Genomic DNA, 25,307 nt, shown 5'->3' with positions numbered 1-25,307 from the left:
GCATCCCAGACCCATTCATTTTCTGTAAGTCCTGTTGCATTGAGACATCAATAGCATGCTGTGCGATGACATTAACTAAAGTCCAGTGCCTGACGATTGCTGCTCTCTCGGGACAGTTTAGTGGCTCTGAAAAGAGCCGTTGTGTTTCTCGGGGTGAATGTACAGGGCCGGGCACGCTCCGTTTAGGCGCGCTCCCCGCGGATCCGCCGGGCCAGCTGGATGTCTTTGGGCATGATGGTGACCCGCTTGGCGTGGATGGCACACAAGTTGGTGTCCTCAAACAGCCCCACCAGGTAAGCCTCGCTGGCCTCCTGCAGGGCCATCACGGCCGAGCTCTGGAAGCGCAGGTCGGTCTTGAAGTCCTGAGCGATCTCCCGCACCAGGCGCTGGAACGGCAGTTTGCGGATCAGCAGCTCGGTGGATTTCTGGTAGCGGCGGATCTCTCGCAGAGCCACCGTGCCGGGCCTGTAGCGATGAGGCTTCTTCACTCCGCCCGTGGCCGGAGCGCTCTTGCGGGCCGCTTTGGTCGCCAGCTGCTTGCGGGGAGCTTTCCCTCCGGTGGATTTGCGCGCTGTCTGCTTGGTTCTGGCCATTCTCTTCAACTGTCTGCAACACACACAACAGGCTGCTGCTATCAATGCTGATCGTGCTGCGGCGCTGCCTATTTAAGGGAATGGAGAGCCCGCCCAAGAGCTGGGATTGGATAAAGTCCCGTCCCTCAAATCCCCGAGAAACAGCCACTGAAGGACAGAAAAGGCAGTAAAATAATTATTGGAGACTGATTGGTTAACTTCAAATGACAGTTGGTCAATTTCAAATCGCCCGCCGATTTCAGCCTGAGCTTACATAATATTAAAAAGCAAAGTCCCATGCGCCTGCGCCTAAGATGATATCTTATGCTTTACAAAATTTTCTTGTGAACCTAACTTGCAGTCAGCGCGGAGTGGGCTCTGAATCATTTCCTGACCATCTCTAACAGGCAGGTGGAATGAACACGCCACTAAAACCTCGGCACGGCTACCAGAATCAAAACTGAACAAATTATCATTCCTGGGAGCGTCAATGAAGTACAAACACTGTAATATATATCATTAGCGCCTGGGCCCAAAGTTACGGACAGAGCAAATTATTATTCATGGTATGGACAGCTGGTGTTGTTATTCTGATGAAGGGTCTAGGCCCGAAACGTCAGCTTTTGTGCTCCTGAGATGCTGCTGTGTTCATCCATCCTCACATTTTATTATCTTGGATTCTCCAGCATCTGCAGTTCCCATTATCACTGGTGTTATTACTGATAGACTGGTTTTCACATGGAAGAGAATCAAAGATTTAGGGTTGAGAAACAGATCAGCCATGGTCGCATGACGGAGCCGGCCGCTCCTTCTGTATCTGACATAACCAGCTGCAGAACCGTATCGTATCGACTGGCCGTGAAACCTCTATCTGTAGTGCAGGGATATCTTGATTATAAAACACGTTACTGCAGACAGTATAATTTAACAATCTTGCTCTCTCTCTTGCAACGCGGGACACGAAGTTAATATATTTCCTAAAGGCTTGGTGCAAAATTAAAAGTCGCTGCACCAGCCCAATGTGCTGGTTCCCCATCCTCAGGTCTCCGCTCTCAGGCGGAGGGTTTGGGTGGCTCTGAAGAGCCTTTGGGTTCGCTGGAAAAGGGTTGATTTGCTCAGCCGCCGAATCCATACAGAGTGCGGCCCTGGCGTTTCAGAGCGTACACCACATCCATGGCAGTCACTGTCTTGCGCTTGGCGTGTTCCGTGTAGGTCACCGCATCCCTGATCACATTCTCCAGGAAAACCTTCAGCACCCCGCGGGTCTCCTCGTAGATCAAGCCCGAGATGCGCTTAACCCCGCCACGGCGAGCCAAGCGCCGGATGGCTGGTTTCGTGATGCCCTGGATGTTATCACGGAGCACTTTGCGGTGCCTCTTCGCTCCGCCTTTTCCCAGGCCTTTGCCTCCTTTCCCTCTCCCAGACATCACGCTTCTTCACTCCAATCGCTGCCGAGTGAGAGCCGAGCTGCCTCGCCTTCCATTTTTATACAGCCCGCCCCGACCTGACTGAGAAACAGCTGACAGGGAGTGAGAGGATACCCGGGCAGAAAACTGAGTGACACACAGAGAAATGTCCAGCTCCGCCTACAGCTGACTGCCGCCCCCAACTGGATCTGGAACTAAACCTTTTCTCCACAAGCTCAGTGAACACAAGGCCCGGCAGAAAACCTGCAGACTCAAACTTCTATTCAAAGATAATAAAACCTGGATATTTTAAAAGCAAGATGACAAAGTATGAAGCTGGATGAACACAGCAGGCCAAGCAGCATCTCAGGAGCACAAAAGCTGATATCACTGATACAATTTTAAAAGCAGAGATAATGGGAACTGCAGATGCTGGAGAATTCCAAGATAGTAAAATGTGAGGCTGGATGAACACAGCAGGCCAAGCAGCATCTCAGGAGCACAAAAGCTGACGTTTCGGGCCTGGACCCTTCATCAGAGAGGGGGATGGGGGGAGGGAACTGGAATAAATAGGGAGAGAGGGGGAGGCGGGCCGAAGATGGAGAGTAAAGAAGATAGGTGGAGAGGAGAGTATAGGTGGGGAGGTAGGAAGGGGATAGGTCAGTCCAGGGAAGACGGACAGGTCAAGGAGGTGGGATGAGGTTAGTAGGTAGATGGGGGTGCGGATTGGGGTGGGAGGAAGGGATGGGTGAGAGGGAGAACCGGTTAGGGAGGCAGAGGCAGGTTGGACTGGTTTTGGGATGCAGTGGGTGGGGGGGAAGAGATGGTCTGGTTGTGTGGTGCAGTGGGGGGAGGGGATGAACTGGGCTGGTTTTGGTATGCAGTAGGGGAAGGGGAGATTTTGAAACTGGTGAAGTCCACATTGATACCATATGGCTGCAGGGTTCCCAAGCGGAATATGAGTTGCTGTTCCTGCAACCTTCGGGTGGCATCATTGTGGCAGTGCAGGAGGCCCATGATGGACATGTCATCTAAAGAATGGGAGGGGGAGTGGAAATGGTTTGCGACTGGGAGGTGCAGTTGTTTGTTGCAAACTGAGCGGAGGTGTTCTGCAAGGCGGTCTCCAAGCCTCCGCTTGGTTTCCCCAATGTAGAGGAAGCCGCACCGGGTACAGTGGATGCAATATACCACATTGGCAGATGTGCAGGTGAACCTCTGCTTAATGTGAAATGTCATCTTGGGGCCTGGGATAGGGGTGAGGGAGGAGGTGTGGGCTACACTTGCGTCCCAGTCACAAACCATTTCCACTCCCCCTCCCATTCTTTAGATGACATGTCCATCATGGGCCTCCTGCAGTGCCACAATGATGCCACCCGAAGGTTGCAGGAACAGCAACTCATATTCCACCTGGGAACCCTGCAGCCTAATGGGATCAATGTGGACTTCACCAGTTTCAAAATCTCCCCTTCCCCAACTACATCCCTAAACCAGCCCAGTTCGTCCCCTCCCCCCACTGCACCACACAACCAGCCCAGCTCTTCCCCCCCACCCACTGCATCCCAAAACCAGTCCAACCTGTCTCTGCCTCCCTAACCGGTTCTTCCTCTCACCCATCCCTTCCTCCCACCCCAAGCCGCACCCCCATCTACCTACTAACCTCATCCCACCTCCTTGACCTGTCCGTCTTCCCTGGACTGACCTATCCCCTCCGTACTTCCCCACCTATACTCTCTCCACCTATCTTCTTTACTCTCCATCTTCAGCCCGCCTCCCCCTCTCTCCCTATTTATTCCAGAACCCTCTCCCCATCCCCCTCTCTGATGAAGGGTCTAGGCCCGAAACGTCAGCTTTTGTGCTCCTGAGATGCTGCTTGGCCTGCTGTGTTCATCCAGCCTCACATTTTATTATCTTGGAATTCTCCAGCATCTGCAGTTCCCATTATCTCCAATACCAGAGAGATTCGGGATTGTAGTGGGGGTTGTAGTGATAGACCTTGCTGTTAGGGTGGATGGAGGCTATATCAAATCTGATCAGTGTGTGTGAGGGTAAAACTGTGTCACAGAGTCGTGCAGTAAGGCATCCTTTGGCTTGGGCCTCAGCATCATTGTATCCTCCACTGTCAACATCCTGGGAGCTACTATGAAGGACAAATTGAACCGGACTCATCCGATAAATGCAATGGCTACAATAACAGGGCCAAGGCTATGGATACTGCAGCAAGTAACTTCCCTCCTGATTTCTCAAACCTGTCCAAAATCTCCAACATTCAAGTCAGGAATGTAAAGGTTTCCCCTCTGTAGCCCCCATTACCTGTATTAGTGCAGCTCCAACTGCACACGGCAAGCAAGGTACTATCCATGAAAAAGCTGCTCCTGGTTAATTGGCACCACATTCACAAACATCCACTCTCTCAAATATAAAATTAGATAGCACCTACCAAACCCACAACTACTTCCATCTTGAAAGACAGCAGCAGCAGGTTCATGGGAACTGCACGAACTGCAAGATCTTCTCCAAGACACTCACCATCCTGACTTGGAATTATATTGGCCGTTCAGTCTGTGCCAATCCGTGAAAATCCTGCAATTCCCTTACTAATGGCAATGTGGGCCGACCTGCAGCTCAGAGATTGCAACGGTTCAGGAAGGCAGTTCACTACCACCTTCTCACGGGCATTTCAGGAGGGTCAATCAACGCTCAGACCAGTCAGTGATGTCCACAGCTGGCATTTTTTTCTTTGAAATGTCTGCATTATTCTTGCCCAGTAACAAAGACTGTCCAAATTCTCTTAAAACACCCAGTTGTGAAACAAAGCATAGACTGGGTAATCATTTTGCACAACATCTATGTTCTGCTTGCAAAAAAGACCTTGAACTTCCTGTTGCCTGTCACTTTAATGCACCACCCCGTTTCCAGTCCAACATCTCTGTCTCTGTCTTGCTGTAGAGTTCCATTGAAGCTCAACACAAGCTAGAAGAACAATACCTCATCTTCCACTTGGGTCCCTGCAGCCCTCCAGACCCAGTATCGAGATCAATATTTTTGGGCCTAAACTCTACCCCTCACAAGGCCTTGTTACCACATACCCTGCCATTATCCACCACCCACTAAGAGTTCCCATTAATTACTATTCAACATCCCAGCCTGATCGTTATCGACTCTGTCCAAGTGTTCTTCTCTCTGTTAGGCTCTATCCTAACATTTATTCCAAACCCCATCACACTCCCCTTTTATCAGCATATAAACTGACGTTTTCCCAGCCACCATCAATTCTGCAGAAAGGTCACTGGACGCAGAATGTTAATTTTGTTTCTTTTTCCTTCTTAGATGCTGCCATACATAGAACCGCTCCAGGCCATTTGGCCCAACAAGTCCTCAGCACCCTACCCAGACCTATTCCCCTACCCTTTACTTCTCATGTCTGACCCACAGAACCCAAACATCTCTGGGCTCCACGGGCAATTTAGCATAGCCAATAGCATAGCTTTCACACCTTTGGACTGCGGGAGGAAGCATTCAAAATGATGCTCTAACTTTTTTTCTATATGAAAACAGTAAGGGAGGTGACATGAGCAGAACAAAACATTGGCATATAGTTCGTAATTATGCGCCTAATCTACAGCACGCTTCATAGAATCATCATAGAATCCCTACAGTGTGGAAACAGACACTTCAGCCCAACTAAAATTCCACACCGACCCACTGAACAGCATCCCCTCCCAGACCCATCGCACCGCCATTTCCCCGCAAGCCTGCATTTCCCTTTGTCACACACAACCCAGAGGAGCGCATGCGTGAGGCCCTCTCCCAGCGCTGCCATTGAGGGGCATTGAGTCAGTGAGTGGAAGAGGTTAGTTTGAAACAGGCCGCAATGGAGAGACCAGCGCCCAGGGAAGCGAGGGAACAGCAGGCTCCTTCCAGCAGCGCATCGAGATGTGAGTCTGGGACACAGAGGGGGCTCCGAGACCGGCATTGATTCGGGTTCCGTTCAGGGAGAACCGTGGGCTGTTGGTAAGAGGCGGAGCGGAGCAGGAACTGGTCCCGGAACTTGGAGTGAGCGGCCTGTGGGCGGGGAGAGAGAGGCTTTTCTCGGGCTGTGTGTGGGCCTGTTGAGGGAGACACAGCGGCAAGAAGCTGCTGCTGGGGGTCAGGCTTGTAGCTTTTAGTCTTCTAAACACTGATGGAAAGCTTTTGTGCTCCTGAGATGCTGCTTGGCCTGCTGTGTTCATCCAGCCTCACATTTTATTATCTTGGAATCTCCAGCATCTGCAGTTCCCATTATCTCTGGAAATTCATTGTTCGGCTTCAATTTCGCGCTGTTTTTGGACATAGTGCCGTGAACAGTGGAAACACAGACTAGAGGCATGTTATAACCCTGAAAAGGACAGTTAATTGAGTCCCTAGGTTAAATTTCTCACCTGAAATATTTAAAATAGCGCCCTTTGTTCTTCCTTTTCACAGATAGTGTGTTGGGAGCCGGATATTGAACTGTGTATGTATGCATGCCTGCTCCTTCGGATAGCCCCATTTATGAAAGTACAGTTGTTGCTCAGTTTCTGGACCTCACTCATGTGATTTCGAATTATTTCAGGAAAAAAAGTACAATGAGAATCCCCAGAAAAGGAGCAGATCTGGAGAACAGAGAACAAAGCCTCTGGTTCTGTTCAATTTGTTAGTTTTCTTCTTTTAAAAACAAACACACGTCCCAATGATTATGAACTTAATGTTATGTTGATTACTTCAATACGGTCAGACTTTCTGTATGTTGACTTCCTCCAGGCAAATACTTGAAGGACCAGGATGATGTTCTATTTCCTCGGTGCAAAGCCAAGTCTGACCAGTTACTGCTAACAATCAGCAGGTATGTAGCCCATTGACGTTGACACAAGTTTTGAAGATGGATAGACTGATTGGTCATCCGAAATAGACACTCAGGAACAGCATTAAATCTGCATTGAATAAGGGCATTTTCAAAGTTACAATCAAGACAAACAATAGATCATGCTGTAACATAGTTTCAAAGTCATACCTCAGTGAGATGTTAAGTACAGAAATGGGAAGAACCTGTGCACCAAGAGTTACTAAAGTGGATGAAACATGTTTATATGAAGTTTATCAGTGACTGAGAAGGACAGAATTAATCCTTTGATGAATAATTCTCTCCTCCTCTCACTCTCTCTCTCACACACACACACACACACACACACACACACACACACACACACACACACACACTCTGTAACATAGACCTTCAGTCAATGTGGAACAACTAAATTGTTTTGTGTTCACTGCAAATCATAGAAAATGATAGACTCAAAATGATCTCCACTAACACCCTCAAGTTACAGAACTCTACAGCACAAGAGAAAGGCCCATCAGCCCGTTGCATCCACACCATTTTTTTAAAATGGTGAACAACTTTTAAAATCCCAATCAGCCAGCATTCTATTTCCATGAATGTATGGAGGCTGAAGAGGAACTGCTATCCTCACCCTTATCATTTCTTCACCTTACAGGAGTAAATATTTCTTTTTTAACATTGTGTATCTCTTTCAATTTTTTGTTTCAATTTTCGACAAAGGGCTTGATGTTCATCTCGACCTTCCCTACAGCACAATCATGTTAGTCCTCATGGTACGGACAAATGTCAGTGTAATATTAATCCCAGTGTAATATTAATATTAATCGTACAGAGTCAGTGAATATCTACTGTACCTGAGATGGTTGCAGACATCATGAAGCTAGCACTGCAGCTATTCAAATGCTGATAACTGGAGAACTAATGTCAAATTGGCACTAACAGACACTGGCAGTGAGTGGAAGAAGTTCACAATTCCAACAATTAGTGGAAACTAGTATGCAGAATAGAATGTCCCAGTGCAAGCACAGTGGGCTGAATGGTCTGCTTCCACGCTGCACCTTATCTTGATTCTGATCCTGGTAATGACGTAAATGATATTCTGTTGTATAGAGTATTAGTTTAAAAATATAACATAGAAATAGACAGAGAGGTGCAGAACAAAATCTTTAAGAAAGAGCACGAACAATGCCCAATACAAAAAAAATGAATCTACGGAAACCTGAAAAAACAAATCCCGTACTGAGACAGAGAATCAGCATCTGATACGATCGGTATATAAAACCCATACTCAGCACATAAACTGTAAATTGTGTTGTTGATTCAGAATGGTTCTCATAGGAAACCAGTCCCATTTATATGACCCCTCCTAGATCCTGCCAACTGATAACGAACTCAGAAGTCTCAAAATGCCGAAGAGATTAATACCCAGCCTCAATGTCCTATTAGCTATGTCAGAATATGTTGCATAGTCACAGAGAATATTACTGGCTGCAAGAGAATCAAGGCACATTGATACACAACAGTAGAAACTGACAGATACAGATTGATACCTACACTGACTCATTCACATTCCAGAAACACACAAAAGAAAATTGATGATGAATCACATATTCACATTCAAATAACAGGAACGGACATGGACTGATAATTTGACTTGGCCATTCACACAGCAGAAACTGACTGGAGAGATGGGGAAATGCAGCCTCACATTTATGTTGCAGATACTGACAGCAAGAATAATGTTGTTAGACACAAATTCACAGAATAAAAACTGACTGGTACACATTGATAAATGCATTTGCCTATTCAAAGCCAGAAACTCATAGGTGGAAATTGATGGGTAAAATCACACATTCCCAAAGCAGAATGATTGTTTGTAATAGTCTTGGTTTCAAATAACTGACGGGGACAGATTGGTAACTTCACTCACCGATGCACAGAGCAGAAACTGACAGGCATAGAGCAATAACTACACTCATCTGCTGCCGTAGGTACTGATTGACAATGACATGTACATATTCACACAGAAGAAACTGACAGGTATTCACTGATAACTAAACTCATATATTGACATAACAGAAACTGCAAGTGATAGACTGAGAATTACACAAACATATTCACAAAGCAGAGGCTGAAAGTGTACAGATTGATAACTACACAAACATATTCACACAGCAGTCTGAGAGGAATAGACTGATTGTTAAACTCACATAGACAGAGCAGAAACTGACAGGCAGAAATCAGCAGTGAAACTCTCATTCTTTTAGCTGAAACTGACAGGTAGAGATTAATAACTAAATCCTCACATTCACAAACCAGAAACTGACAGGTGCAGAATAATAATGACATTGACATAAGCACATAGCAGAAACTGACATGGACAGAATAAAAATATCATGCCCAGGCTCATTTGGCATCATCTGAACAGTACGTTTGAATAACTAAATTAATTTTCACAGAACAGAGTTTGCCAATTATGTATTGATATCTATATTCCAAGATTGACAGAGCAGAAACTGACAGGCATAAATTGATAACTGAAATCATATTCAAAGAGCAGAACCTGATTGGTACAGATCCAGAACTGCACTCACATATTAACATATCACTTGCTATCAGTTAGTTCCAGCTAACATCATTCACATATTGACAAAGAATTAACTGACAGATAAAAATTGACAACTATATTTATATATTCCCAGACCTGAAACCGGCAGGTACAGAGTGGTAAATACACTCATGCATTCACATATCAGACTGACAGGGACAAATTTTAAAACTACATTTCACAGAGCACAAGGACAAGAACAGATTGATCACAGCACTCATGCATTCACATGTCAGGACCTAACAGGTAAGGATTGATAATTATACTCATGTTTTGAAGTAGCAGATGCTTACAGCTAGAGATTAATTACTGCACTCTCATATGCACAGTGCACAAACTGACAGATAACTGATAACTGCACTCAAACATTCACATGGCAGAAACTAATATAAACAGATTGATAAATAAGCTCATACTTGTATCGCAGAAATAGGCAGTGACTAACTACTTCTGTGTGAATATGTAAACATATTTATCAGTCAGTCTCTGTCAGTTTCTACAATGTGGATATATCAGTTTAGTTATCAGTCTATAGTTGTCAGTTTCTGTGATGTGAATGTGTGAGGGAAGTGCATCGGATGCCATCTGTATGGATTTTAGTAAGGTATTTGACAAAGTGCCACATGGTAGACTGGTCCAAAAAGTAAGAGCCTCTGGGATACAGGGCAGTATGTTGAATTGTGTCCAAAGATGGCTCAGTAACAGGAAACAAAATGTAGTGGTTGATTGCTGCCTTTGTGAATAGAAAGCTGTTTCAAGTGGTGCTCAGCATGGCTCAGTGTTGGAACCCCTGCCGTTTGTTTTCTGCGTTGATGATTTGGACTTGAATGTGGTGGGCTTATTTGAGAAGTTTGCAGACAACACAAACTTGGCCATGTAGTGGGTAGTGTAGAGGATAATTGTAAGATGCAAAATGGTACAGATAGTTTAGTGGAGTTGGCAGGAAAGTGGCAGATGGAGTTCAGCTCTGATAAGTGCAAGATAATGCACTTTGGAAGCTCAAACAGTAAATGGAATCGAAAATAATTGAGAGTATATTGAGAACGGTAGATGAAGTGAGAGATCTGGTGTGCAGGCGCACAGGTCCCTAAAGGTAGCAGTACGGGCATTTAGAATTATAAACAAGGCATGTACAATGTTCCCCTTCATTGACAGTGGTATGGAATACAAACGTAGGGATATAACTGTGAAACTGTGTACGGAAATGGTGAGGCTGCAACTGGAGTATTGTGTGCAGTTCTGGTCACCATATTACAGGAAGGATGTAATTGCTGTGGAGGGAATGCAGAGGAGATTTACCAGAATGTTGCCAGGGCTGGAGATTGTAGCTCCGAGGAGAGATTGCAGAGGGTGGAGTTATATTGCTTGGAATAGAGGAGGCTGAGGGGTGTCATGATTGAAGAAAACGAAACTGTGAAAAGAAGAGACAGAATAGACAGGAGGAACCTGTTTCCCTTGGAGAAACTGTTCAAAAATCAGAGGTCATTGATTGAAGTGAAGTGGCTGAAGGATCGGAGGATTCTTAAGGATTTTTTTTAACAGTATGAAACAGTCTGACCTCTTCCAGCCTTCCAATATTAGGAAGGAAGATGTGCCAAGAACTTTGAGGAAGGTGAAGATAGGTAATTCCCCTGGGTCTGATGGGATTTATCCAAGGATTCTGTGGGAAGCGAGGGTGGGGCAGGGGGTGGGGTGGGGGCGGGATGGGGGTGGGGGAGTGGGGCAGGGGGATGCGGGGCAGGGCGGCGGTGATGGTGGTTCTCCCCCATTCTTTCTGAAGCCAATGGTCAGTTCTTTAGTTTTTCCAACATTGAGAGAGAGGTCGCCTTCACTGCACCATGTCATCAAGCCCTCTATCTCCCTTCTGGGTTTTGACTCCTGGTTGTTCCATATGTGTCCCACTATGATGGTGTCATCAGCAAACTTGTAGATGGTGTTCATTTGGAAATTGGCCCCACAGTGTTGGGTGTACAGTAGGGGCCTGAGGTTGCATCCTTGGCGGGTGGCCTCCAGTGTTGTGTGTTATTGTAGAGGAGATGCAGTTGTCTGTCTTCACTGATTGCAGTCTATGGGTCAGAAATTTGAGGATCCAGTTGCAGTGGGTGGAGCCGAGACCAAGGTCACAGAGTTTTGAGATCAGTCTGCACAGGTTAACAGTGTTGACTACAGCTCCGCGTTCAATGAGCAGGAGTCTGATGTAGGTGGTTTTGTTGTATAGATGTTCCAGGGATGAATAATCTCCTACAACCTCTTGAATCAGGCAGAAGATACAGAAGCCCGAACAGGTTCAGGGGCAGCTTCTTCCTGTTCATTATTAAATTGATGAATGGACTCTTTTGCCTCAAATAATGATCATCTTGCCAATGTTGATCTCTCCGAGTGCGCACCCTGTGAAATGTAACCTGCATTCCTCTCTGAGTTGTTTTGTTCTGTACATCCTTGCTGACTGTGATCGGCCTGTACTGCTCGTAAACAGAGCATTTCACTGTCTCTCGCTACATTTGAATTTATTAAAAAAAATTAACAGAGCATATACTGACAGGTACATATTTGTAACGACACTCACGCATTCAACAAGTGGGAGCTGACAGATATAGATGGATAACGAAACTCACATATCCATATACCCACTTGCAGTATGTAGTCCCACTCATGCAGCTGTATCAGTGTTGGTTAGCTTTTGGATCTCACTCAACCGGGTATTCGAATTTTAAGAAAAAAAAATAGACAAGGAGCAGCTCAGGCTAGGAGCAGAATCAGACCGTGGTTCTGTTCAAATAAGTAGCTCGAAACAAACAATCCTAATGAATAATTAACTGAATGTTACATTGGCAATATCAATGTGATCAACCTCAACTGATGTTAGTTTACAGGAGGTATTCCTTCTTCCTCCAGGCCAATACTTGAAGGACCAGGACAATTTAGTGTTTCCTCAGTACAAAGCCAATTGTGACCAGCATCTTACAACAACCACCAGGTATGTTACACTGTCAGAGCATAGAATATCCTAGCCACAGTGATAGCAGATTCAATCTCACACATTGAATGCAATTTCCAGCGAGATGTGTTCTAACCAAGAGTCAAACACCATTGAGGAAATACCAGTGTATATCTTTTATCTGTACTGTCACTTCCAGCCACCCAGTTCTAAACAATTTCACTTTGGAGGAATGACAGACTGAATCCTCATCCAAAATATCTACACAGGAACAGCATGAAATCTGCATTTCGTAAAGGTACTTTTAGTGTTACAGGGAAGTGAACAAATAGATGATACTGTTAGTTTGACCAACCACATGGGAAGTAGATATGGAGTACAGATATTGAAGCAAACATTTCAGTTAGCAGTAACAGGCAGACAGAATTATTATTTTAATGAATATTTGTCACAATAGTCACAAAAAGACTGACAACGAGAGAATTGTTAATATACACTCTCATTCCCTCTCTTGCACCCTCCTCTCTCTCTCTCTCTCTCTCTCTCTCTCACTATCAAATATATATACCATTCCAACACACGTTCCAACATATAATAGCCATGCAATACCGTATACATTGCAAGCAACAGAAACTATCACATCTGGAATGATTTCGACTCACAGAACCATTGTCAGAGAGGCCTGCAGTCCTTCACATTATTGAGTCTGCACCGAGAATTCTCATCCCATTCATTCAACATTTCATTCACATAAATGTATGATAGCAGCAGAGAAGCTGCCATCCCCACCTTTATCGCAACGTCATTCTCCTTTTCTTCACCTTTCAGGAATAGAATTTGCTTTGTCTTTTTCAGTCCAGCAAGAAACCTCGAGTACCTCTTTCAAAATTAATCTCAATTTTCTATAAAGAGCCTGACATTCCTCCTGGCCCTCCCTAGAATGTATTGCAGAGAAATACCAAGATATCTGAATACAATTTTCACAATAAATCAGTTTAATCAAATGGTTACCTTTCAAAGCAGTGCACAAAATAAAAATAGACAAAATTGGTTTGCTTGGTAGGTTTGTGAAACACTCCTTTTGTTTCAAAGCAGAGTTGAACAGTGTTGATTGTTCAATAAATTGAGTTTCACACTTTAAATCTGCTGCACTGCAAGACAGAAAATAAACTTCCTTTTCCTTTCCACTTCCCTCCCATAGAACAACACAAGAGTACCAGTAATTGCTTCCAGCATCACGGCACAGAGCAGGGTCATGTCCTGTCTACATCAGGGAATAAGTTCCCCGTTTGTCTTTTCTGTCCAAGCGACACTGTGTGGTCAGGCAGCTGCAATGCAGTTGAATTGTTCACTGCCATTGGCTTTCACAGTTTACACTGATTGCTACTTTAGCATTACTCAGAAAAGCATATCACTACACACTGAAAAAGAAACGGATGTTATTCTGACAGTCAATACTTTACATCATTAATCCCCGTTCAACTCTACACTATACAAGTTACAAAGGCCCATTGTGTTTCCAGTCTTGAATCTGAGGAACAGCACAGAGTCCCTTCTGTAGCAGTGTGTTGCCTTTCACTTGCACATGATTCCCACAGGCACCAACAATTGAAGATCTTCGGTGGTTTCCCATTCACGACAGGAGACGGGAACTGAGATACAGACTGGCAGCACGAGGGAAAACTCACTCACACACAGCCAGTGGATGCTAAAAGGAAAAGAATGAAGTACGGCCTCTCAGTAATTTCCAGATATGAACTGACTCTCAAAATCTCTGATTACACCTGAGGATATTGGACTATTACAGTGCCCAGTAGTGACAGATAGATTCTACTGCACACTCAACCTCATGCACAATGTAAAAACAAACTGAGACTGAAATGCAATGCAGTTGAGTGCAATTGAAAAGAGTTTGACAGAGTTTACTACTCTGACACAAACCACAACTGAACATACGAGAATGAGATCCATGTACTCTCCCTGAGACTGTGGGAAACACATCAAAACTGCCACGATCGTTATGAAAAGCCAGATACCCACAGAACTTATGTCATATTGGCCTTTACAAATAGACGCTGACAATGAGTAGATGAAGTTCACATTCCTAACAATTACTGCGGAACTGATGCATAAAAAATTCCCAGTACAGAGACAGTGGGCTGAATGGTCTGCTCCTATGCTGTACCATATCTGTGATTCTGTTTTTGGTGAGAAACAAACAGTTTAATCAGTGGTACCACAGATCTCAGGCTGTCTGACCAAATAGGAAATATGTGACCATTTGTCAGAATGGTTCTCAGAATAAAGCAGTTCCCCTCCTGTTATCACCCCATGTCCTGAACTTCCTCACCCCCCCTCACCTACCACACGGATTGACACTCAACTCATAAATCACACAATGCAGAAGAGATTAAGAGCCAGCCTCAACACCCTAACAATAACTATCACAGAGTGATTTGTACAGTCACAGAGAATAATACTGGCCTTCAGAGACTTAGCCATTTTGATACATGAGGAGAAACTGACACGTACAGATTGATAACTACACCCACTTGTTCATATTGCAGAAACACACAAATGATGACAACACATTGACTACAATGTAAAGGTGTGACTGTAGTTATCAGTCTCTCTTGGTTTCTGCTAATGTCAGTCATGCATTCGCATTGCAGGAACTGTCAGGGAGAGATGAATAACTTCACCCTCATTCTCAAAGCTAAAACGGACATACGCAATGATAACTACACTCCCAGTTTCACAGAGCATAAACTGACAAGTATAGTCTGTTAACTAGACTCTCCTATTTACAGAGCAGAATCTCACAGGTACATGTTGGGAACAGCACTCACACATTCACCAAGCAGGAACTGACAGGTGTACTTCGATAAGTACATTTACACACTGACAAGGCAGAAACGGAGAGGCATAGACTGGGAACTCATATTCACACAACAGAAACTGACAGATACAGATTAATGTTGTCACTCTCAATTCTCAGAGCAAAAACTAACAGATACAGGCTGGTAAATACAGTCATACGTTTACATATGAGAAACTGACAGGTATATGTAGATAAATATATTGATTATAGAAATGATTTGGAGTTGGGTATTGAGGATAAAATCTCTGAATGCGCAGGTGATACTAAGCCAGGGAGAAGAGTGAATTGTGCGGATGATACTGAGTGACTTCACAGGGACATTGACAAGTTGGCCAAATGGGCAGAGACCTGGCAGATAAATTTCAATGCAGAAAAATATGAGCTCGTGCATTTTGCGAATAAAGACACATAGAAACAAAACAAGCTTAAGGGTACAGCTTTGAGGGGAGTATTGGAGCAGAGAGATCTTGGGGTTCATGTGCATTATTCTCTAAAGGTGGCCAGGCAAGTTGAAACAGTTGTGAAGCAGGTTCAAAGGATCTTTGAGTTTAAAAATAGAGGCATTGAGTCTCAAAGGAAGGATGTAATGCTACGCCTCTACAAATCATTGCTAAGACCACATTGCTCAGACTAGATTTGTGTTCAGTTCTGGACACCTTATTTAAGGAAGAAGCCTCTGGGGAGGGTTCAAAGAAGATTACTAGAATGATAGCAGGATTTTACTGACAAGGAAAGATTAATGAAATCAGGCTTATTCCCCTTGGAGCAGAGAAGATTAAAAGGAAACCTTATGGAGGTGTTCACAATTGTGAAGAATTTTGACAGAGTGAAGTTCAATACTCTATTTACACTATGTCAGTAACCAGGGGTCACAGTTTCAAGATTGTCACCAAGTCAGCTAGGAGTGAGATGAGTAGAAACATCTTTACTCGGAGCATTGTTAGGATTTAGAATGCGCTGCCTGGGAGAGTGGTGAAGGTGGATTCCATGTGAGGTATGAAAAGAGAGCTGGATATATATTTGAAAATGATGAAGTTTAGAGGGTAATGTAGATGGGGCTGGAGAACAATCCTGCCTAGAATTATTTCCAGCTCACCACAATTATAAAATAAATGCAGAGTAGATTCAGTTCTTTATGTCATCTGTCCTGACCCACTAACCAGGAGATTAAATCGATATTCAAGTTAGGAATGGACAGCACAAAATGTCAAACCCCTGCGATCATGGATCAGATCATGTTACAGCAGAAGAAATTGGCCCACTCAGAGTTATGTGAGAGACAGTTATTCCGATGGCTTCTCAAGGCAAATTCATGTTTGGAGTTGATGTCTGGCTGAGTGAATGGGAACAAAGCTTAGCCATTTCTCAGCTGCAGAAACTTGACGCTCCTCTGTCCTCTCTTCCTTCTCCCCCTTATTTTCTGGAAGGAACAATTACTATCCATCAATTTGTGAGGCATTGAAGGGATTCTTCTGTGCTGTCTCACAATGTCCACGGAAGATTGACAGAAACATTTCCCTCTTCACCTTGACCTGGTTCCTCATCCCCTCGCATATCTGTGTGCCTCAGGGTGGTGTATGTGATGCAGGATGGTTGCTGGTCTGCTTGCTCAGCCTGAAAATAGGACAATACAGAAACATAGTAAATGAGGAGCAGGAGCAAAATCGGTGGCCTCATGGACAGTGAAGGTGGTTATCTCAGAGTACAACGGGAACTTGATCAACTGGGCCAATGGGCCGAGGACTGGCAGGTAGAGTTTAATTTAGACAAATATAGAGATGTTGCATCTTTGCTGAGGCAAACCAGGGCAGGTTAATGGTAGGGCCCTGCGGAGTGTTGTCAAACAGAGGTATTGAGGGGTGCAGGCACATAGTTCCATAAAGTGGAGTCCCAGGCGGACGGCAAGTTTGGAACAGTTGCCTTCATCAGTTCCAACACTGAATGTAGGAGTTGGGATGTTATGATGTGGCTGTACAAGACATTTTGCCCCTAAGAACTCCATGCAACTAATTGAACAACATTCACTGCTCTGGTACCGACTACATTCTGTGACAGAGAATCCCATTGGCTCCCCACCCTCTAGGTGAAGACATTTCTCCCCACCCTCAGCCCTTCCCCATCTCCTTTAGACTGTGACCCCCTGAGTGTGGACTCACGTGCCCTCAGCCCCCACTCCAGCCATCAGCAACATCTGTGTTTACCCCGATTAAGTCCCATTGAAGTTTCACAGGTTTCTATGAGATCGACCCTCAATCTTCTAAACTCCAGTGAATATAATCCTCACCAATCTAGTCTTTGCTTGTCCATCAGACCTGCCATCCCAGGATTCAGTTTGGGAAACTTCAGCTGCACTCCCTCCATAGCCAGTACATCCTTCCACAGAGACGGAGACCCCAGACTGCAGACGCAATACAGCAGAAGTGGTCTCTCCCTGTACAATTGCAGCAAGACAGCCTTGCTCCTGGACTGGAACCTTCTCACTATGAAGGCCAACATCCCATTTCCCTTCTTCACCATCTGCTGCTCCTGTAATGCTCACTGTCAGTGACTGGTGTATGAGGTACATCCAGGTCTTGGAGCACCCCGACATCCCAATCCGGCGGATAAAAACCCGGTTTCCTGGTTTTGCACCCAAAGCAGATCATGTCACTCTGATCTACATTAAACTGTTTCAATCATCTCAGTGTTGAGTCTACAAACTGGACATTCGGAGGGGGTGGGTGGTGAACGTGGGGATATGGAGGGAGTGGATGGTGAGAATAACAAACTTTATCTGGAAGACACTGAGAGTTTATGGCATGAGCTGTGAACATCTGGGGTTGTTACACAGACCAGTTCCTCTTAGAAAAGCACACAGTTGGAACAACGTTGAAACGGATTATGACGAATGTTATTTCTCTGTACTCTGAACAGGATGTGGCAAGTGGATGCCAATCTCAAAATATCCTTCAATGGATCAACGTGCTCAGCCTGAAGGCAATGAGGAGTTTGCAAAGGGTTAGGAGTCACGTGCAGAGCAGATCAGGTGAGAATGGCAGATTTTGCTCCCATAAGAACCATCAGAGACAAAAATGGGAGTAGGCCATTCGGCCCCTCGATCCTGCTCCACTATTCAATAGGACTGTGGCTGATCCAACATTCCTCATGTCCACTTTCCTGCCCTTCCCTTTGATTCCCCAATTGATCAAGAATCTGTCAATCTCAGCCTTAAATCTGCCTTCCCCCTGCTGCCACAAATACACACAGCTCCCTGCAGCATGGAGTTCCAAAGTCTCTTATCTCTCTGAGAGAAGAAATAACTTCTCATGTTAGTCTTCACTAGTGAACCAGATTGTTCTTTGCTTCTTACCATGGTCATCATTAGAGTCTTAACTCCAGATCTGTTTTGTTCAAAGTAGAAGTCAAAATCCACCGCATGCCACAGCAAGATTTAAATTCAAGTCCTCACAGTATATCCCAGCCATCTGACAGAATAGGATATTGCCTCCCCATTATTTCAGAAATTGCAAATGAATCATATCAAAGTGCGGTGTTCAGGTCAGTATAATTTGCCCCACACCATTGAGCCAAACATCGACATCAGTGGAATCCCTACATTGTAGAAGTAGGCCATTCAGCCCATTGAGTGCATACCAACCCTCTGAACAGCATCCCACACAGACCCACTCCTGTAACCGATCCCTGTAACCGTTCACTTCCCATGGTTAGTCTTCCTAATGTACCCACCCCGGACACTATGAGCAATTTAGCATGACCAATCCACCTTTAGACAATGGGAGAAGACTGGAGCCCCCGGTGGAAACCACACAGACAATATGAGGCAGCAGTGCTAACCACTGAGCCACCGTGTTGCCCAGTGTTTTTGCCGTGTAGGGCTTGCTTAGCTCAGTTGACTGTCTGGTCGTGCTGAAAGCGTGTGGTTCAGTTTCTGCACTGGTTGAGTTTGCTGGGAATGATCGTCGCCCTTTGCCTTAGATGTGGTGACCCTCAGGTTAAACAGTAAAACACTTGTTGCTGTTGTGTCCCTCTCTCTGTCCCTCTTTCTCTGTCCCTCTTTCTCTGTCCCTCTTTCTCTGTCCCTCTTTCTCTGTCCCTCTTTCTCTGTCCCTCTCTCTCTGTCCCTCTCTCTCTGTCCCTCTCTCTCTGTCCCTCTCTCTCTGTCCCTCTCTCTCTGTCCCTCTTTCTCTGTCCCTCTCTCTCTGTCCCTCTTTCTCTGTCCCTCTTTCTCTGTCCCTCTCTCTCTGTCCCTCTCTCTCTGTCCCTCTCTCTCTCTCCCTCTCTCTCTCTCCCTCTCCCTGTCCCTCTCTCTCTGCAAGGAGACAACGGTGACTCTACATGAACCACCTGCTAAAAACATAACATTGCAGGTTAAAAATTAACTGCCAGCTTTTTCACTACATAATAACTTACATGTTTCCCGCCTGATGCAACATCACAGTGAGCTGTAAATAAAAGAAAAGACACTTCAATGACAGAATGTATCTAAATGCACGGGGAGAGGGTGTAGAGGCAGATTCACCAGGATGTTGCTTTCGACACTGGAGAGTGCCAGTGATGGAGAGAGATTGGACAGACTGGGGTTCTTATCGTCAGAGCAGAGGAGATTGAGATGCAGGACACGATTGGGATGTATCAAATGATGAGGGACCATAGATTGGGTGAGCAGGAAGAAACGTTTCCTCCTTGATGGAGGGACCAATGAGGTACAACGTTTTCACCCAGAGGCTGGTGGGGAACCTGGAAATCGCTACCTGCGAAGGTGGGAGAGGCAGAAACCCTCATCACATTGAAGATGGATTTTGATGTGCACCTGGGATGCCAAGGCAATGGGCTGAGTGCTGGGGAAATGGAATTCGAGAATGGTGAGGTGGTTGTTTTTAACTGGCACAGGCTCGATGGGCCTTTTACTGGCGCTGGAGACCTCTCCAACACTGTGACTAGCTCCCTTTGGGATGTGTGTTCTACATCCAGTATACTATTTAGATGTAACGCGATTTTGTCCATGTCATTTTCTGAGGGAAGGGGGTTGTCTTATGAGGAGAGATTGAGCAGTTTCGGCCAATAATCTCTGGAGTTTAGAAGCATGAGAGAAGATCTAACTGAGGGATATAAGATGGAAAGGAGAAGGAAAGAGAATGATTGCTCATGTGGGACTATCTAGCACAAGAGTTCAACATTTCAGGAGAAGGTGGTGGTACAGATTGAAAACAGAGATAAGGAGGAATGGCTTCTCTCCAAGGGAGAGAGAGATGTGAATCTGGGGAATTTGCTGTGCTGTGTGTACTGCTGTTCCCGAGTGTGTGGGGAATGTTGGGACACTGAATAAGTTGGAGGAGGAGACAGACAGATTTGTAATCTATGATGGGGAATGGGAGTCGGGGCAGGAAACTGGATCTGAGGCCAAGATAGGATCAGCTGTGCCGTATCAAATGGGGCCATAGGCACCCAAGAGGCGGAATGGTCTCCTCCTGCTCCTAGCCCTGAAGTTGTATTGGTCAATCAGTTGCCTGAGCGCATTTTAATGTGGGTGGTACAGACAGTAGCGACAGAAAGCTCTTATTCTGAGGTGCTAAAGTGTGTAATCCATTACAGGTCACTCAGTAAGAGTCAATGTAAGACCCATATGATAACAGCAAAATTAGGCTGTTTGGCCCATCGAGTCCGCTCTGCCATATGATTGTGGCCGAGAACCCCATTCTCCTGCCTTCTCCCCCTCGACCTTGATCTCTTTACCAATCAAGAACCTATCTATCACTGTCTTAAAGACATTCAATGAGTTCCGCAGATTCGCCACCCTCTGGCTGAAGAAGTTCCTGCTCATCTCAGTTCGAAAAGATCATCCCTTCATGCTAAGGCTGTGCCCCTCATGTCATGGTCTCTATCCAGGCCTCTCAGTATTCTGTAAGTTTGAATCGGATTCTCCCTCATCCTTTTAAGCTCCATTGAGCACAGACACACAGTCCTCCCCACTCCTCATCAGACAAGCCTGGGATCTTGTAAATCTCCTGTGGACCCCCATCCAAGGCCAGCACATCCTTCCTGAAATACAGGGCCCAAAGCTGCTCACAATATTCCAAATACGATCTGACCAGAGCCTTATACAGCTTCAGTAGTACATCTGTTCTTGTATTCTCGCCCTCTTGAAATGAACTGCCGAATGAACTTGCATGTTAACCTGAAGAGAATCCTGAAGTAGGACTCCTGAAGTAAGGCTTTAGATTTCCGAAGACTTCCCCCTTTGAAAAATGGTCGATGCCTCTATTCCCACCAAAGTGCATAACCTCACACTTTTCCCCATTGTATTCCATATGCTATATCTTTGCCCTCTCTCCGAGCCTGTTCAATTCCTTCGGCAGCCTCTCTGCTTCCTCACCATTACCTGTCCCTCCACCGAACTTCCGGTCACCAAAGAAACAGGAAATGACAATGCTCCTCGTATGAACAATGCTGGACCCAGAGCGAATGGCTCCTTGCCCCAGAGACCCAGGCCAGAAGGGACCACACTCAGACATTAAGCAGTTGTAATGCGGTAACAAACAGATTGATGTTCCAGTGTCCAAACTTTCGGTGTCTCCTTGAAACAAAATGAACAATATAGCAGTTAGCTCTCAGTGTACATTTCCCTCTTCCAATTCAATTCAATGGCTGCTGCTTGGAATTCCCGTGTGTGTCTATGTTTGGCTTGGACTACTATGGTTACCGTGTCCCAGTTAAACTGATGGCCTTCACTGTCAGTGTACCAATATTAAGAAGAGTTTATTGTGCCATTTTGCTGCTAGCAGATGTTCATGTGTCCTGATGGCTAGTTTCCTTCCTGTCTGTCTAAGGTAATGGTTTCAGCAGTTGTTGCTTGGTATTTTGTCGACCACATTGGTTTTGCATGTTGTGAGAATGCGGTCTTTCATCATTGTGAGTATTTATCATAAAGTGGCTGTGGGCTTGTGTGCTCCCCTGATTCCTAGTGGTCTTAGGAGACTTCTTGTCTGTTCTGATATGTTCTTGATGTAGGGAATGTGGTCAGTGTGTTAGGGCGTACTATGTCCTCCTGTTGTCCGAAATAAATGTTGACTCCCGGGGCAACTCCATCCTGACTGTATACCACTGTGCCACCACCTCTGCAGGGTCTGTCCTGCTGGTGGGACATGACATCTCCAGGGATGGTGATGGTGGTGTCTGGTACATTGTCTGTAAGGTATGATTCTGAGTATAATGCTGACTCTCCGGATTTTGACACGAGCCCCCACATGTTAGGAAGCAGGACGTGGCAGGGCTGACAGGGCTGTTTCAGGTCTGTTGTCTTTTCCGGTGCCTAGGTCGATGCTGGGTGATCCATCCCATTTCATTTCATTATTCAGAACTTGTAGCGATGAATACGACTGAATGGCTTGCTCTTTCATTTCAAAGGGTCAACCCTGATTACAGGTCACTGGACTTGAAACATTAACTTTGTTTCTCTCTCTCCACAGATGCTGCCAGACCTGCTGAGTTTCACCAGAACTTTGTGTTTCTCACCTGCAACATTAAGTTTGTTCCTCTTTCTCTCCCTCTCCATAATCCGGCTAAGATTTTGAAATTTGCCATTCTTGCTGTCTTCTCCTGATTGATGCAAGATGAAAAGCTTCAAACAGAATCTGTTCATTTTCCAGGTGCAGTCCTGCCAAGTGAATCTCATCAAAGATTTCCAACTTCCCAAAGTGGTCTGCATCTACTTAATGACCTAATCTTCTGGTGGCGGGGTGGGGTGGGAGGTTGGCATTGGGGGGTGGGTTTTATGGGGGTGAGCTGTCAACTTCAGAGAGATACATGATCGCTATAACGGTTTGTACAAAGTACAGCTTTCTGTCGATATTTACTCTTTAAAAAGCAATTGGTGCATCAATTACAGATCATGGTCAATTCACCACAGTCTTACCAGATCATTAGAGCTGCTGTCCCGTTGGAGAGAGGGGATTGGATGGTGATGGAACCTGAGGGTCACTGCGCCTCAGGTGATGGAGAGATTCAAAAGGAGAGTCCTTCACGGTAACCCCATCCGGTGTATGAATTGAACCCACGCTGTTACCAATCTAATGCATCACAAAGCAGCCATCGAGGAAAGCCCCCCCTCCCCCTAACCACGTCCACTTCTGAGACAGGAATAGTCGCTGATCTGGAGAGTGGTTGTAATTACAAAACAAATAGCCTTGCCCCTCTCCCCACCCCAACGTCATTGGAGATAAAGAGCTTTGTAATGATACTGTAGCTTTAAGAGATTATTTTGTCCTGGTTTCTTTTGAGAGAGAGATTGAATGAGAGGTGTCGAGCTCGCTGGTGAAGACCGCTTGACTAAACAGCTTGAGTTTTATTTTGTCCAGGCTGAATGAGTGTGGCCAGCTCTCAGATCAGGATTTCTCGGTTTTGTTTCATTTCACGTGCATCTGAAGCTGTTGGGGTCTCAAATGCCTTTGAAGCTTCAGTGGATGTCTCCCGGCTCCTGCTGTCTCTGTATTTTCTGTTGACTCTTTACCCTCCTGGATTGGAGTTCTGCACGTGAGAACCTGTGTCTCAATTTTACATGTTTGTCAAGGAGTGTGTTTATGGGATGTTACTATTTTGAATCAGTTAATTAGCAATAGTTACTGTATCTACTGTTCTGTTACATTTCCAACAGAGTTAAGTTATTCTTATTTCTTCCTTCTTTTGTTGCATTTGAACTGTCGTGTTTAAATCCATTGTTTTGTTTAACATTGAGTTGTTTGCCCAATTGCATTGCATCTGAAACAAGCACTTCACGTTCGCTTTTAAAAATAAAGTTAGGGTAGAGACTACCTTCTGAAAATACTTTGAGGGGGTCTGGCCTGGTCTAGTCTTGTCCATAACAGACTGAATAATTCCAAAGATTTATCTTGGGAAGACAGACTGAGCTGTTTTGGCCGAGACTCTCTGGACTTCAGAAGAATCAGAGGAGATCCAACTGAGGGATCCAAAATGCTAAATTTGAGGGATTGACAAAGGAGATGGAGAGAGGATGTTTCCTCATGTGGGAAAATCTACAATGAGATGACATCAAGTCAAGATAAGGGGTTGGGGCAGCTTGAAAATGGAGATGAGGAGGAATGGCTTCTCTCAAAGGTTGGGGAGAAGGGGCATGTCTAATCTGCACATCCATTGGAGCATACCAGGAAACAGAAGCACCTGGAGGAAACCCACTCCATCACAGGGAAAATGTGCAAACTTCACACAGACAGTCACCTGAGGCTAAAATCGAAGCTGGATCCCTCACACTGTGCAGCAGCAGCGCTAACCACTGAGCCACTATGTCACCCATTGAGCCTGTTCCACCTTTCAGCCTGTGCCTTCACACCATTAACTTGCCTTTAGCCCCATCCCCTTATTATCTCAGCCAAACAAAAATCTGTCAGATTGGAAACTAACCACTGATCCAGCCACTGCTGTGTTTGTGGAAAAGAGATTTCAACCTCGATAACGCTTTGTGTGTAATCATTTAACGGAACGTTTTCAGTCTAACTGTTGCCACGTACCATAGCCATCCAAATACGAAGCAGTTCTGACTTTTTTTTTTAAACAGAGTTTGCCTTACACCTGTGAATGCTCTGTTTCAACTATAAACTCTGGAAAATGCCCCACCCCAACTCCCCCGATCATGTGTCATTGCTTATGGAGAGAAATCTACTGGTTGAATTCCTGTAGCCACAGGTTTTGGGGCAGGATTTTTGTTTGTCAAAGAGGTACATAATGCTTTTTGCCCCAAGTTTGTACGTTTGCTTCCGAAGTACCTTGGCCAGTGGCAGGGGGCAGGGACTAACGTCCAACTGGAAAGCTGAGCCCAGAATGCCAGGATGGAGCTGGGTAATACTTTGCGACAGAGAATCGAGGAGAAAGTGGGAGAAAGAAACAGAGTGGTGATAAGGGAGAGTCTTGCGAATGAAGTTTCATTGAATTGAGATGCCTGGTCAATTTGCTCATTTCGAAAGCTTGTGGCATCTCACAATAAAGTAATAGTCACACAGTACAGAAACAGGCCCTTTGGCATAACTTGTT

The 25,307-nt window shown here is 45.2% G+C and overlaps 2 protein-coding genes and 1 long non-coding RNA gene across 3 annotated transcripts; 1 reads left to right on the top strand and 2 right to left on the bottom strand.

Annotated features, from left to right (window-relative positions):
* Positions 1–182: 182 nt before the first annotated feature.
* Positions 183–614, bottom strand: LOC132206996 (histone H3). The gene has a single exon (XM_059642169.1). The coding sequence runs from the start codon at positions 591–593 to the stop codon at positions 183–185; it is 411 nt and encodes a 136-aa protein (XP_059498152.1). The 5' UTR covers positions 594–614.
* Positions 615–1,687: 1,073 nt separating this feature from the next.
* LOC132207133 (histone H4) lies at positions 1,688–1,999 on the bottom strand. The gene has a single exon (XM_059642310.1). The coding sequence runs from the start codon at positions 1,997–1,999 to the stop codon at positions 1,688–1,690; it is 312 nt and encodes a 103-aa protein (XP_059498293.1).
* Positions 2,000–6,006: 4,007 nt separating this feature from the next.
* On the top strand, positions 6,007–24,058 carry LOC132207067 (uncharacterized). The gene is made up of 3 exons (XR_009443292.1): positions 6,007–6,839; positions 18,180–18,291; positions 23,152–24,058. It is a non-coding gene; the product is annotated as an uncharacterized LOC132207067 (long non-coding RNA).
* Positions 24,059–25,307: the final 1,249 nt, after the last annotated feature.

Source organism: Stegostoma tigrinum, chromosome 44 (assembly GCF_030684315.1).
Source record: "Stegostoma tigrinum isolate sSteTig4 chromosome 44, sSteTig4.hap1, whole genome shotgun sequence".
In the NCBI taxonomy this organism is placed as follows: Eukaryota; Metazoa; Chordata; class Chondrichthyes; order Orectolobiformes; family Stegostomatidae; genus Stegostoma; species Stegostoma tigrinum.
The sequence above is the reverse complement of the archived record's forward strand: the minus strand, read 5'-3'. Positions and strand labels throughout refer to the sequence as shown.